At 46.9% G+C, this 14,723-nt stretch overlaps 1 protein-coding gene across 10 annotated transcripts in view; it reads right to left on the reverse strand.

The window, feature by feature from the left end:
* The window catches only part of dennd2b (DENN domain containing 2B), a 570,638-nt gene that overhangs the window by 15,676 nt on the left and 540,239 nt on the right, over positions 1-14,723 (reverse strand). For 8 of the 10 annotated variants that reach the window (XM_072466472.1, XM_072466475.1, XM_072466473.1 and 5 more), the window contains 3 exons: positions 12,277-12,318; positions 7,999-8,110; positions 4,991-5,233 (listed from right to left, as the gene is read on the reverse strand). In XM_072466472.1, the coding sequence (XP_072322573.1) occupies positions 4,991-5,233; positions 7,999-8,110; positions 12,277-12,318 (397 nt within the window). The remainder of the gene's footprint in view (positions 1-4,990; positions 5,234-7,998; positions 8,111-12,276; positions 12,319-14,723) is intronic. The other 2 variants (XM_072466476.1, XM_072466469.1) reach the window with 1 other exon arrangement.

Here is a 14,723-nt window from a genome sequence, read left to right on the forward strand (position 1 = left end):
CTTCCCATTTTGATTCCCAAGGCCTTTTTCAAATGGGTAAGCAGGAGCATCATGGGATTTGTGTGGGCGAATAAGACCCCGAGGGTGAAGAGGGTGTTTCTGGAGCGTAGCAGGGACAGGGGGGGGGGGGGGGGCTGGCGCTGCCGAGTCTATGTGGCTATTATGGGGCAGCCAATGTGGCGATGATCCGTAAGTGGGTAATGGAGGGAGAAGGGGCGGCGTGGAAGAGGTTAGAGATGGCGTCCTGTGTGGGCACGTGCCTGAGGACACTGGTGACGGCACCGCTGCCGCTCTCGCCGACAAGGTACACCACGTGTCCGGTGGTGGCGGCGACGTTGAAGATCTGGGGGCAGTGGAGGCGACACAGGGGCGAGGTGGGGGCCTCGGTTTGTTCCCCGATTCGGGAGAACCATCGGTTCGTCCCGGGAAGGATGGATGGGGTTTTCGGAGCTGGCATCGGGCAGGGATTAGAAGAATGGGGGACCTGTTCATCGATGGGACGTTTACGAGCCTAGGGGCGTTGGAGGAGAAGTTTGGGCTACCCCCGGGAAATGCTTTCAGGTACATGCAAGTGAGGGCGTTTGTGAGGCGGCAGGTGAGGGAATTCCCGCTGCTTCCAGCACCTAGGATTCAGGACAGGGTGATTTTCGGTGTATGGGTTGGAGAACGCAAGGTTTCGGCGATTTATCAGGAGCTGCAGGAAGAGGAGGAGGCCTCGGTGGAGGAGTTAAAGGGCAAGTGGGAGGAGGAGCTTGGGGAGGAGATAGATGAGGGTCTGTGGGCTGATGCCCTGAGTATGGTTAATTCTTCCCCCTCTTGCGCCAGGCTCAGTCTAATACAGTTCAAGGTCACTCACCGAGCGCATATGACAGGGGCAAAGTTAAGTAGGTTCTTTGGAGTGGAGGACAGATGTGGGAGGTGCTCGGGGAGCCCGGCAAATCACATCCATATGTTCTGGTCGTGCCCGGCACTGGATGGGTTTTGGAGGGGTTTTTCGAGGACTATGTCCAAGGTGGTGAATGTCCGGGTCAAGCCCAGCTGGGGATTAGCATTATTTGGTGTATCGGACGAGCCGGGAGTACAGGAGGCGAAAGAGGCCGGTATTCTGGCCTTTGCGCCCCTGGTAGCCCGGCGGAGGATTTTGCTACTATGGAAGGATGCAAAGCCCCCTAGTGTGGAAGCTTGGATCAATGACATGGCAGGGTTCATCAAGCTGGAGAGGATAAAGTTTGCCTTGCGAGGGTCTGTGCAGGGATACCTCAGGCGGTGGCAACCGTTCCTAGACTATCTCACGGAGCGTTAGGAGGAGGTCAGCAGCAGCAGCAACACAGGGGCGGGGGGGGGGGGGGTAGGGAGGGGGGCTCTCTCTTGGGGTGGTGTTTGGGTCAAGGTGGATTTTATTTCTCCCTATTTGTGCTTTTTACTGTTATATGGTGGGTTACTGTATATGGGGGAAATCCAATGTATAATTTCTACTTGTTGTGTTTTTATTGCTTTCTTTTTGTTGGGGGGGGGGGGGTTTGTTGAAAATTTGTTGAAAAACTTGAATAAAAATATATATTTTTTAAAGATACCAGACGATACTTTGAATGCAGGTAATTAAGTCTTTACAGGTCCAGACGTAGCAACTGGAGAGAGGGATCCTCTTTCTTCTGGAGGAAAGAACAACTGTGAGGGCTGCCCCTTCACTTTCTATGAAGCACTCAACAACAAAGGGACAGACTCAAAAACTTTGCTGCTATTCTGACTTAATGGATCCTTGCAAAGCTATAAAAATAAACAATCTGGTTCTACACTTTGAAATTCTAGTGAGTTATCAATCAAGATGCTTTCAGCAGGCAATGGTGTGTGAATTTCAATGCAAACAATCCAGTTCTAAGCATTCACACATCCTAGCCATACGCATTGACTACAATACTTCAAAAGACAATGAAATTGATTGTGAAAACTACTTTAACGGTTTCCACCACTTTAAAGGCATAACTTTCAGCTTCATCCACAGAGCTTTAAACTTGGCATACTGACAGGCCTTTTAAAGGGTTTAGAGGTACCGATGGGATCACTTTACTTTATTATGAGAAAACTTTATTTTTGAAGTAGAACGTGGTCTTTCTCATCTCATCTTTAACTATTTCTTTACTTCTTCTATTTTCTTAAACTTGTGCTATTTCCTTTTGTGTTGACCAACAATTTTTTATTCAAATTCTTCCTAATTTTATTTGAACTTCCCTTCTTTATCATATTCTCCATTTTGTCCTCTAATTATTCCTCTAATATTTTTTCAATTGCCTGTCGAGGGAGCTTAATTCTGCATCTGGCTGTGCACAAACATTTGTGTGTCAAAGAAGAGAACAAGAACACCTAATCGATGGTGTAGACATTATAATAAATTCTAGCCACAAAATTAAGCAATTTACACAAAAATAATCAATTTGAGAGGTTTTGATGTTTGCGGCACATCACGGGGAAGCAGAAGATGAATTTTGTGACAAGTAGTAAAAAATCGGGGCCACAATCGTAACAAACCAAAAACCAGTTGCTGATGGTGGCATTTGTCACTGGAGTGCCGCAGAAGGAATAACTGGACATGTTAGAAATTGAAGCAAATGCCCGTCCCGTTTAAATCTCCCATCAATCCAGTTCAACTGGATCAAGGTTGCTCCATCGCCCCATTCTATTATAGTAAGTGGATGTGTATTTTGTGATTTTTGTAATCCTAAAATTACTGCAGATAACTGGTTAAGGCCAATGCATTGCGGAATTAATCATGAAAAATGTAAAGTTCTGCCCAACCTCGTGCGACATGAATGATGAATGACCTGTTCATATATTACAATCACCTTTGTTACAATGTGGCATTTAAACTCTTCACTTCGTCTAACAGGAGGGTTAACCCTTCTAAAAATTAGTTTTCATGCCAACAATTAACATCCATTGAGTACACTGCGGCATGATCAGGTGGAATGGGAATATCTGTGGGAAGCATTGGGGCAGTTCGGGTTTGGGCAGGGGTTTGTTGATTGGGTCCAGTTGCTATATAGAGCGCCGTTAGCAAGTGTTAGGACGAATCGGGTGAGTTTGGAGTATTGTGGATTGCATCGTGGGACAAGGCAGGAATGCCCACTCTCCTCGTTGCTTTTTGCCCTGGCAATAGAACCATTGCCAATGGCACTTAGCGCGCGAGGTGTTTTAAAGGGATAATGGGGGGGGATGGGGGTGGAGCATAAAGTTTAGCTATTCGTGGACGATATGTTACTTTACATTTTGGACCTGTTGGGAAGCATTGGGCGATCATGAACATCTTAGAGGAATTCGGCCGGTTTTCCAAGGATAAATTAAACATAGGGAAGAGTGAGGTCTCCCCTATTCAAGCAAGGGGACAGGAAGGGATGCTGGGCAAGCTGCCGTCTAAAGTGGTGGGGACGAAGTTTAGATACTTGGGCATTCAGGTGGCACAGGGATGGGAACAATTGCACAAATTGAACTTGGCACGGTTGGTAGAGCAGGGGAAGGGGGATTTTAAGAGGTGGGACGTGCTCCCGCTGTCGCTGGCGGGGCGGGTGCAGACCGTGAAAATGAAGGTGCTTCCGAGGTTCCTATTTGTTTTTCAGAACCTTCCAATTTTTATCCCAAAAGCCGATTTTAGGAAAGTTAACGCCTTGATTTTGGAGTTTGTTTGGGCGGGGAAATGCTCCCAGATAAAGAAGGTGCTGCTGGAGCAGGGACGTTGTGGGGGGGGGGGGGGGGGGGAGAGAGGTGCGGTATGCCGGCTGGCCTTGTCAAACTTATGAACTATTACTGGGCAGCAAATATAGCCATGGTTAGGAAGTGAGTAGTGGGGGAATGGTCGATGTGGGAGCGGATGGCGGCAGCCTCTTGTAAGGACACTAGTTTAGGGGCATTGTTGACGGCGCCTCTGCCATTCTCACTTGCCAGGTACTCCACAAGCCTGGTGGTGTGGTGGCCCTGAGAGTGTGGGTGCAGTAGCGGTAGCCCCTGAGGTTGGAGGTGCCGCAGTCTGGGCACCGATCTGTGGGAATCATTTGCCTAGAGGAACTGGATGTGGAAGAGTTGTCCAGCGGGAATGGGTTCCGGTACTTACAGGTGCGGGATTATGCTTGGAAGCAGGTGCCATCCTTTCCCGACCTGCCATCCCCGGGACTGAAGGACAAGGTGTTGTTGAAAACAGAAGTTGGCGAGGGTAGGGTGTCAGAGATTTATAAGGAATAAATGGACTGGGAAGGAGCCCCAAATTGGGATGTTAAACGGAAGTGGGAGGAAGAGCTGGGGAGGGAGGTGGAGGCTGGGTTACGGAAGAAGGCTTTGAGGAGAGTGAAATCATCCTCTTCATGTGCTAGGCTTAGTCTTATTCAATTCAAAGCGGTTCATAGGTGGTCAGAATGAGCAGGCTCTTTGAGGGGGTGGAAGATAGGTTTCGGCAGTGCGCGGGGTTCCCGCAAACCATGTCCATATGTTTTGGGCTTGTCTGAAGCTGGAGGGATTCTGGCGGGGGGTTTACTGACATTATGTCTGAGGTACTTAAGGTGAAGGTGGTCCTGAGTCCAGAAGTGGCGATTTTCGGAGTGTTGGAAGACCCGGGAGTCCAGGGGGCGAGAGAGGCCGACGTCTTGGCCTTTGCCTCCCTGGTAGCCCGGAGACGGATCTTGTTGGAATGGAAGGTCACGCAGATGCCGGGTGTTCGCGAAATTCCTGACGCAGACACAGGGAGAACGTGCAGGTTCCGCACAGACAATGACCCAAGTCGGGAATCAAACCCAAGTCCTGGCGCTGTGAAGAAACAGTGCTAACCACTGTGCTAGCCCCATGAATTAATGGCCATATTAAAGCATATCATATTCAGTAATAAACTTCTAAATTATCTTGGCACAGTAAGTGAAAAGAAAGAGACAAGTCTAGAATGTGCACATTGTGAAGTGTATTGTGATGATATCAGTGCAGGGCTAAATGCCCTTAGATGCTTCAGCTCTACCTTTTGCCCTGCACTTTCGCAGTTCTCTGTCCTGTATGAATCCAGCAAACATCTGCGACTCCATGAAGACCTCTAGAAACCGCCGGATACTCTTGGATGCCACTGACTTGCGGAAAGCTTCTCTTTGGAATATTCGTTCATTCCTCTCATTTTGCGTCAGAAATAAAGAATAATGGCCGACAGTTTCCACAAAGAAGCGAATGAAGGCTTCCGAGACCAGATTGCTCAGTGTGTTGCACTCTGCTGGGGTGGAGACAAAGTAAAAGTTTTTAAAATTACAAACTTCATTACAGTGGTTTAGGTTCTCAACCCTTATCAATAATGTTATTATGTTTCTTGTTTGAATCATAGGTGATTCCCACATTGGAGTGTTTTTTGGGGACTGGACATTGTGTCAGTGTTTGCAGATATTCCTATTCCAATGTTGAAAGTTCTGCACCTCCCCAAGTCTTGCTGCTAAAACACAGATTCAGGCCCTCCTTTGGTGTCACTCCCAATGCTATCAGCAGGAACTGTCACCACAATGCATAGCATTGCTCACAGTGCATAGAGGCTGCAATCTTCACATTTATCCAGATAACAGGATTAAGAGGAGAGGTATACGTTCCAGACTTGAAAGAGCAATAATGGAGTTGGATAAGTGGATGGAATCAAAATGGGGAAATGGGTGCCAATGACTGAGAGAAATAGATGACATTGAGGGAAGGGGGAAATGGATGATAAGGAACATAAGAAGAAAGGGTCAGTGCACCCGAGTGCACACTGATGGTGCCACAAAAACGTGGGCTGATTGCCCTGCAGTTGCATGACTTTTTGCACAGATTCTTTTTAAGGCTGTGCCTAACTGGCGCAGAGCCTGCTCAGGGCCACCTTACGTTTTATGTTTTGATGGGATGTGGGCGTCACTGGCAAGGCCAGCATTTGGTACCCACCCCTAAATGCACTCAAACGTAATGGCTTGTTAAGTCATTTTGGAGGGCAGTTATGGGTCGACCACATTACTGTCGATCTGTAGTCACATGTAGGCCAGACCAGGTAAGGACAACAAATTTCCTTCCATAAAGAACATCAGTGAGCCAGATGGGTTGTTACAGCAAACAATGATAGTTTGCAGAGACTGGCTTTCAATTCCAGCTGCCATGGTTTGATGTGAACCCATTTTCCCAGATTATTAGCCTTGGTTTCTGGATTACAAGCTCAAAGACAATACCATTACAGCACTGTCTCTCCCTTTAAACCATCACGATTGTTAAATCACACCCGCTCCTTTGGCATCCCCAGCATTTCACTGACCACACATCCCCAGTTCCTCTCTCACTCTACGCAATCCTTTGACCCTCAGCACCCCCCCCCCCCCCCCCCCCCATCCCAACCTAGAAACCCCCAGCTCCCCTCCTACCCACAGCTCTAAAAGCAATATTAACAGGAGGCCAAGGCCTCCACCTCGTCGCTGATTGCAAGAACCATGCTCATGCTCTTGGGGGAGGAAGAGGGAAGCTTGAGTGGCACTTTACTGGAGGAGGTTGAAAAGTGTAATATTTACAAAGAACGAATTAAGGGGGAAAACATCAGCCTGAATTGATGGGAGATGCAGAAGAGAGCAGCGTGGACTGATGTGGAGGAAATTGTGCAAATTTGAATTGAGGAGAATGAAAAATTGGATTGCCAGGTCAGAACATTGGCTGACTGAAGAGGTGGGGGTGTGATGAGAGGTAAACGAGAGCCAGAATGAACTAGGGGGTTGGAAGAGAGAGGGCTGTGTGCACGACGGAGTGGAGACTTGAGTGAGTACAATGCCTCTGATAAGTGGATCCAGAGGGGGAGGATTGATGTGCGCGAGTGACTGTCGATGAAGTCTTTGAGTAATTGATAGTCTGGTTGGTATGCTGAAAATAAAGTCACTTTATTTTTATTTTCCATAGATTACACAACCATCAATTATTGAGAATAAATACTAAAATTAAACCAGAATACATCATCAATTATGTGCATTCGACATTGTATTTCCCCATTTTATGTTTTCTTTTCCTCCAATAGAAATTATGGTCTTAAATTCGGTGGGACGTGTCAGTTCCCTGCTGACAGTTCGGAAAGTGTGGACGGCTGGGGGCACGGTTGGAGAATGATGGAGGCCCTACAAAATTTCCAATTATGGATATACTGATTTAATTCACAGATTTTTCAACTCATTTTGTTTCCACGTGTCAAGGTTTGCAGCCTTTTGCCGGCTGTTGGGTTTTATGAAATTCGTGGCCACCTTCTGCCGGCACCTTGGCGAGCAAACTGTAGCCAGTTGTACCAGATGGCAGCTGTTGACATGATTGCTCAGACAGCGCTTCAAGGAACGGCACGTGGGAAGAGCAATTCTCCACTGATGCTGCCAGGTTGGTGGAGCATTTCCAGCATTCTCTGTCTTTGGTTCATTATTTTTTTAATATACATGCAAAGTACCCAATTCATTTCTTTTTCAAGTAAGGGGCAATTTAGCGTGGCTAATCCACCTACCCTGCACATTTTTGGGCTGTGCGGGTGAGACCCACACAGACACGGGGAGAATGTGCAAAGTCCACACAGACAGTGAGCCGGCCGAGATCAAACATGGGTCCTCAGCGCTGTGAGGCAGCAGTGCTAACCACTGTGCCACGGTGCCACCCTGTCTTAGGTGCATCTGGATTGGAGTGTTTTGTTCTTTATTCAAATCAGGGGCACCAGAAATTGTAGTGGTGCAATGTAAATAAAGTATGACTGCAGTAATTCAATTAATCTTATTGTCAATTGCTCATGTATATAACCTATAAAAACTATTGGGCCTTCACTAATAAATGTATTAGGCCAGAGTTTTGCTTACCCCCACCTTTTGGGTATTTGAATTTTTATTCTGATTTAATTTTCAATGAAATATTGTCCACACCTAATCTAAACACCTCCACATATCAAAAGGAATTAAGTTTGGAGAAAAATGGCTGTTTGTAAATTGTTCGAAGGAAACAATTGAACTAATTCCTCACCATCGTCTGAATCACTGTCTGAATCGAAATTGGCAAACTCATTCTTTTGCTCCAGAGCCTGCTCCAGAGCAGCCTGCAGTTTCCGTGGTAACAGCGAGTCCTCATCATCCATCTAAATAATCACAAAATCAAAAAAATATTTAATCCACTCTGCTGCTCCCTTCACATTCTTCAAATAAAAGTTGTTACTTCATTTATAGGGCTGGTTTAGCACAGTGGGCTAAACAACTGGCTTGTAATGCAGAACAAGGCCAGCAGCGCGGGTTCAAATCCCGTAACGGCCTCCCCGAACAGGCGCCGGAATGTGGCAACTAGGGGCTTTTCACAGTAACTTCATTGAAGCCTATTTGTGACGATAAGTAAGGGCAGCACGGCAGCATTGTGGATAGCATAATTGCTTCACAGCTTCAGGGTCCCAGGTTCGATTATGGCTTGGGTCACTGTCTGTGCGGAGTCTGCACATCCTCCCCGTGTGTGCATGGGTTTCCTCCGGGTGTTCCGGTTTCCTCCCACAGTCCAAAGACAGTCCAAATTGCCCTTAGTGTTGGCTGGGGTTACTGGGTTATGGGGATAGGGTGGAGGTGTTGACCTTGGGTAGTGTGCTCTTTCCAAGAGCTGGTGCAGACTCGATGGGCCGAATGGCCTCCTTCTGCACTCTAAATTCTATGATTTCTGTTTAGAGTACCGTCTGGGGTACTGTCATCATCCAAAAGTGTCATTTACTAAAATAATAGTAAGTTATGACAAAAATTAAGCAGTGTTCTTCTTCAACTACAAAAAGATTACTACTTGTCTAGAGGACCATTGCTTCTGTAGAGATATAGGACACACTTTAAAATTCCTGCTTGTTGAACTACAGAACAACATTTTGGCACCAAAAATACTCCTTAGCATTTATACTAAAGTTTGCCCTACAATAATGTTTTTAGTTTCTACTTCTAAACCTAGCCTTAACCATCAATCTAATAAATAAAAAAGTATTGCATGGAGAGCCCCCCACCACCTCACCTCCCCCCCACCCCATATGTAGCATGGATGCCAGGCAATTGGTGCCTAAGAGGGGATCTCTGATATAGTTTGACCTGTTCATTGCATTTACTTCAAAATTTAATCTGTCTCTTTAATCAAACTACCTTAATGATTTGTATATTTAGGGCAATTTACAATAATGTCCCTTTTGAGGTGAAGGAACTGGTTTATCTCATTGCAAAGAGTTGTAAGTTTGGCACAGGCCTGTAAAGAATGTTATCGCCCACAAGACGGTCTGAATGGTTAATTGTGTATTGATGACATCTGGGGCGAAATTCTCCCGAAACGGCGCGATATCCGCCGACTGGCGCCCAAAACGGCGCCAATCAGACGGGCATTGCGCCGCCCCAAAGGTGCGGAATGCTCCGCATCTTTGGGGGCCGAGCCCCAACATTGAGGGGCTAGGCCGGCGCCGGAGGATTTTCCACCCCGCCAGCTGGCGGAAACGGCCTTTGTTGACCCGCCAGCTGGCGCGGAAATGACATCCCCGGGCGGCGCATGCGCGGGAGCGTCAGCGGCCGCTGACAGTTTCCCACGCATGCGCAGTGGAGGGAGTCTCTTCCGCCTCCGCCATGGTGCTGACCGTGGCGGAGGCGGAAGGGAAAGGGTGCCCCCACAGCACAGGCCCGCCCACGGATCGGTGGGCCCCGTGGGGGCACCCCGCGGGGCCAGATTGCCCCGCGCACCCCCCCAGGACCCCGGAGCCCGCCCGCGCCGCCTTGTCCCGCCGTTTAAAAGGTGGTTTAATCCACGCCGGCGGGACAGGCAATTTATCAGCGGGACTTCGGCCCATCCGGGCCGGAGAATCCAGCGGGGGGGCCCGCTAACCGGCGCGGCCCGATTCCCGCCCCCGCCGAATATCCGGTACCGGAGACTTTGGCAACCGGCGGGGGCGGGATTCACGACAGCCCCCGGCGATTCTCCAACCCGGTGGGGGGTCGGAGAATGACGCCCCCTGGTCTCCAACTTACATTTGAAGCATTATTGAGTTTTCTGTAAGGAAACATTGCAAAGGTTTAACAGATGTTCATTGAGGAGCTTAATGGGAAAAGGCAGGGAACAGCAGGTGAGTCTTCTCACAAGTGGGTGCTTACAAAAGTTCTGACATAAGCAGCCATTAATAAAGTTAAATTCAATTTTGAACAGGACAGGACAGGACAAAAAGCTGTTGTATTTGCTGTTGAAGAATTTAATTGTGTTCATTATTTGACAAGACTTCTTGAACTCCAGTAAGAAAGAAGCACACAAAAATGTTTGAGTGGGAAATATTCACTATTCCATAGAGTTGTGATGCCTAATGCATCATGATTCTGATACTCCTGAACCAGCAGGAGTTATGTCATTTCCCTGGAGGCACGAAAAATCAAAATAAAACCCTGAGGTCAATGAGAAAAGCCTGGTAAATTCCTTTGATTCCCCCAGGTGAGTAAAAGAACTCTAGGGCCAAAATTCTCTCAACCCGCTTGCGGTGGGTTTTCTGCCAGGTGGACGTGGAGAATCTAGTGGGAGCCAAAACGTTGTGAACCTGCCGGCGTAAAATCACATTCTCCCAATGGTGGGTTAATGACAGGTCACTCTTCTCGCTGGCTGGGGGCATGGATGCAATTTGCATTCTTTTGCTCATTAAAACATCTGCCCACCAGCATCCCATCAGACCTGCCAATCTTCCATTGCGCCAGCATGAAATTACGTCAGTCAAAAACTTGATTGCTTAAGGGTCACATGCACAAGATAGTCCACAGTTCACCAGACACTTCCAGGTGAGTGCGACAAAGTCTTTTGGCCATAGTCCCCTGCTGCTCCTGATGCACTGTTCACTACTCTGTCAGGGGAGATTGGTTCCTGCTCTCTGCTCTCCATCGCCTGCTGAGCTGGTCTTCATTGTCAGCATCGTGCTGCAGGACCCATGGACTCTCCTGTGTCATTGAGTCGGATCAGTACAGCACCTGGGATTGGGGAATATAGGGGTCTCTTTTCCCTTGGTGGCAAACACCAGTATCTACCTGGACAGCACTGTGCCACAGAACTCATGGAGCCACCACAACAAAGGTCCAAAGTGCGACCGGGGGAGGAGTGCAACTTGAGGCCGGTGTGTTGAGGGGGCTGGGCTGACAAAGACCAGCGGGACAATGTGGATGGCGAGACTTTGTAAGGAAGTGGGGGGAGGGTGGCGAGGGCTCATGCACCGTTGTAACATCACCCACCTCTAAACCTTTTTCACCTCACAGCTGAACTTCCCAACATCTCTTGGTAATTTTCTTGAATTTCCTTAATTTAGGGAGTCAGGAAGTGAGTTACACGCCATAGAATTCTCAGTCTCGAACCTACTCTTGCAGCGACAGTATTTATGTAACTAGTCCTTGCGGATTCTGGTCAATGAAACCCCAGGATGTTGATAGTAGAAGATTCAGCGACGACTTTGAATGTCATGGGGAGGTGGTTAGATTCTTTTGTGTTGACTGGCACTCGTGTGGTACAAATGTTACTTGCCACTTATCAGCCCAATCCCTCACTGTTGTCCAGGTCTTGCTGCACGTGTACAGGGACTGCTTCAGTATCTGAGGCATTGCGAATGGTGCTGAACAGTGTGCGATCATCAGCGAACATCCTGTAGCGCACAATGACTTACGAGAGAGACGAATAGAGGTGAAGTCGATGAGGCTTTATTAAGCGTGACTTGTTCCCAGCAGTTCAGCAACAGACTGGAGCTGCGGGGAAAAGCCCAGGTTATTATACTCCGCCTTCAGGGCGGAGCTAGGGATCAACAGCCAACCAGGACCCGGGATCTGTCAGCCAACAGCATCACGGCTTCACAGTCCCACATGACCCCTAATGCATACTACCACACATCCCTACTCCTGACCTATATCCACATTCTATACCATTGTCTCATGGGCACTTAGAGCACTGCAAAATATATTTTCAGCCAGGTAGTAGGGAGCATGCAAGAGCAATGTTAATGTAAACTTATTTTGTTGTCCTCCCCACTTTCTCCCTTTCCATAATGATACGGCCGGATTGAAACCCAAGAGAATGTGGGAATGAACCAGCTTGCCATTGCTCATTGCCAATAGGGACCAGTATTCCAATGTGCCAGCCAGTCGCACTCCCTACAACAGGTTTATTTTTAATCGTAAACCTGTAAAGAACATACAGTCCTCAACAGATAATATTCCAATTCCAATTATTAATACACAAATAGTTCATAGATTGGTGCTGGTACAGGGATATTTCTACTTTGAATCTTACCTGTCGGAGGAAACGATCTGCTCCTAGATCAACCATTAGTGCCTGATGGAAAGAATTTTGTAGAATATACGATCACTTATACATCAGCAGATTCTTTAAATAAAAATGTTCTGCCTGACCCCCACACAAGATTAAATACTTCCCCTTGACTTCCTGCACAAATGAAGCCTGTAAGGCCCACTATCAGAATTCAGAACAAATAAGCAGTTTATTCAAGGTTTGTGCTAAACTGGGTGTCCAACATGGTGGCCTACATATTCACAAAAAAGTACTGAAGGGCATTAGATCTTTAACACAATTTTAAGATGAATTATTTGCATTGGTTCACCAAACTGCTTCAACAGTAGCAACGTTCTGAATTTAAACTGATGCTGTACCTTAACCTGTTTACAAAATGCCAGTCCCACAGCTAGATTTGCCACCACTTTCATGTCAGGTACTTGACTATATTGTACCACAGATGCTGCCTGTGATCCCTGCATAAACTTGTCAGATGACGTTAAAAATCGCATTCCTGTTCACTATTAAGTGGACAGAAAAACGTGGGCAGTGTGCCCATTATTTCCTGATGTGTATATTTGGCTAGGAAGGTTCCCTGCCAATGGCATTCATTTGTATAATTGGCCATTTGCTGCACAGCTATAGTTTCTGAATTATCCAGTAAAAAATTGGGTGGCAACTATGATAATCCATAATTACCCCTGTATGTTATGATTGATGTAATCTCTTCATACCATCCTGTGGTTGGATTACCAGCACACAATCCTCTTTCGATAGTAGGGTGGGACAATTTAATCTATAGGTTTCCACGTGATCATTAGTCTGTAAATACATTTTTTCAGTGGGCAGGAATGGCAGAGGGGGTGGAGAATCGAGCGGGAGAACCAAAACGGCTTTGACGCCGTCAGAATCTCTCCACTTGATTGACCCCACATTGCCATTATAATACAGTTGAATATAATTAGTGGGCTTCCCCATTGTAATCTCTCTCATGTGAAAAGCCCGCCTAACAGCATGACATCAGCGCAGTTCACAACAGGTTTTAAAAACGGGGAACTGGCAAATAGAACCCGCCGGGGAAGGATGCCCTGGAAATGCTTGGGCATTACCCCCTGTCACTGTCTGGGCATTGCCCCAGGGGGCAGTGAGGTTCCGTGTGTGCGTGTGTGTGGGAGGGGTGGTGGTAATGGAGGTGGAGACCATGCCTGCGGAGGTGGGGGGGTGGTTCCGTAATGCTGGCGGTGGGGGAGTCCATGGTATGGCAGGGGTGAACAGTTCTTTCTGTCTATTTTTATCATTCTGACATTGGGGCCCCATCTGTCAAGAGCTGAGGTTGCTGGGCAGAGCGGACTCATTCAAAGCCTGCCCCGCCAGCATGATGTAGTGGACCCACCTCCTTAGTTTATTTTGGTTACATGTTTAAAAATAAGCCAACAGACTTTTCCTGCCCGAGTTGACACATAGACAAATAAATGATAACATTTTGCCTTATATATAGTGTTCCTGCCATGACATTGAGTACATTGCTCTGTATTTTTGTCATAACCAGATTTTTTCTTTTTGAAGTGTACCTTTGGCACTTTAGTGAAGGGCTTTGTATCATGTTTATCTTATTGCCAACTGTCTCCCATGTGATGATGTTAAATCGTCAAGCCCTTCATGAGACACCTTCAATGGATGTTACCCATGACAAAACAAAGCAGCTCTTTAAGAGTAGCCAGAACTAGGATAAATGTTTTTTTCCCCACTTTAAAACTAGTTTCAGGATAATAAAAGTTGAGGAAATTACAGTAGGTTCAACTGGGAAACCCATGAAACCCACCTCCTACTCCCTTAGTCACACTGCTACTTAACTGTCGTCTACCTAACTTTCCTTCTGGCTGTAATGTTAGCTGATATTGTAAGTAATTCCCCCTTCTTAGATATTGCATTCCTCTATAAAAGCACTATCACCACTTTCTTCTTCAGAAAACCCACCCGTGACCTCTCTATTTGCACCTCTCTCTCCAGTTCTACCTTCAACTTACTTCCTGTTTTTTGTCACTTCAGATTTTTGGACAACTTTCCCTCAATGCAGCTTTTGGCATGGTCAACCATTTAATTCTCTTCTTAACAACTCTCATACTTGTTTAGCTCAGTGGAACACTCTTACTTTCATCTATTCCTGCTATCTGACTTTACCCAAAGCATCGGCAACAGTTCCCATCCATCCTTTGCCCCTCCTTTACCTCATGTTGCCCCGGGGTGAGGTTAATCTGCCAATCTGGGATCAGCATTGGCATGTATGATGATATCACCCAACTTTCCTGTCTGCTGCTTCTGGTGATCCACGTATTCCCTCTTGTTTTCAGATTTATTGGCTGCCATCTAGTCTTGGAATGAGCCACAATTTTCTCCCACTTTACAATTATAAAACTAAAACTGTTGACTTTGACATCTGCCACAAG

Source organism: Scyliorhinus torazame, chromosome 10 (genome assembly GCF_047496885.1).
Source record: "Scyliorhinus torazame isolate Kashiwa2021f chromosome 10, sScyTor2.1, whole genome shotgun sequence".
Taxonomy (NCBI): domain Eukaryota; kingdom Metazoa; phylum Chordata; class Chondrichthyes; order Carcharhiniformes; family Scyliorhinidae; genus Scyliorhinus; species Scyliorhinus torazame.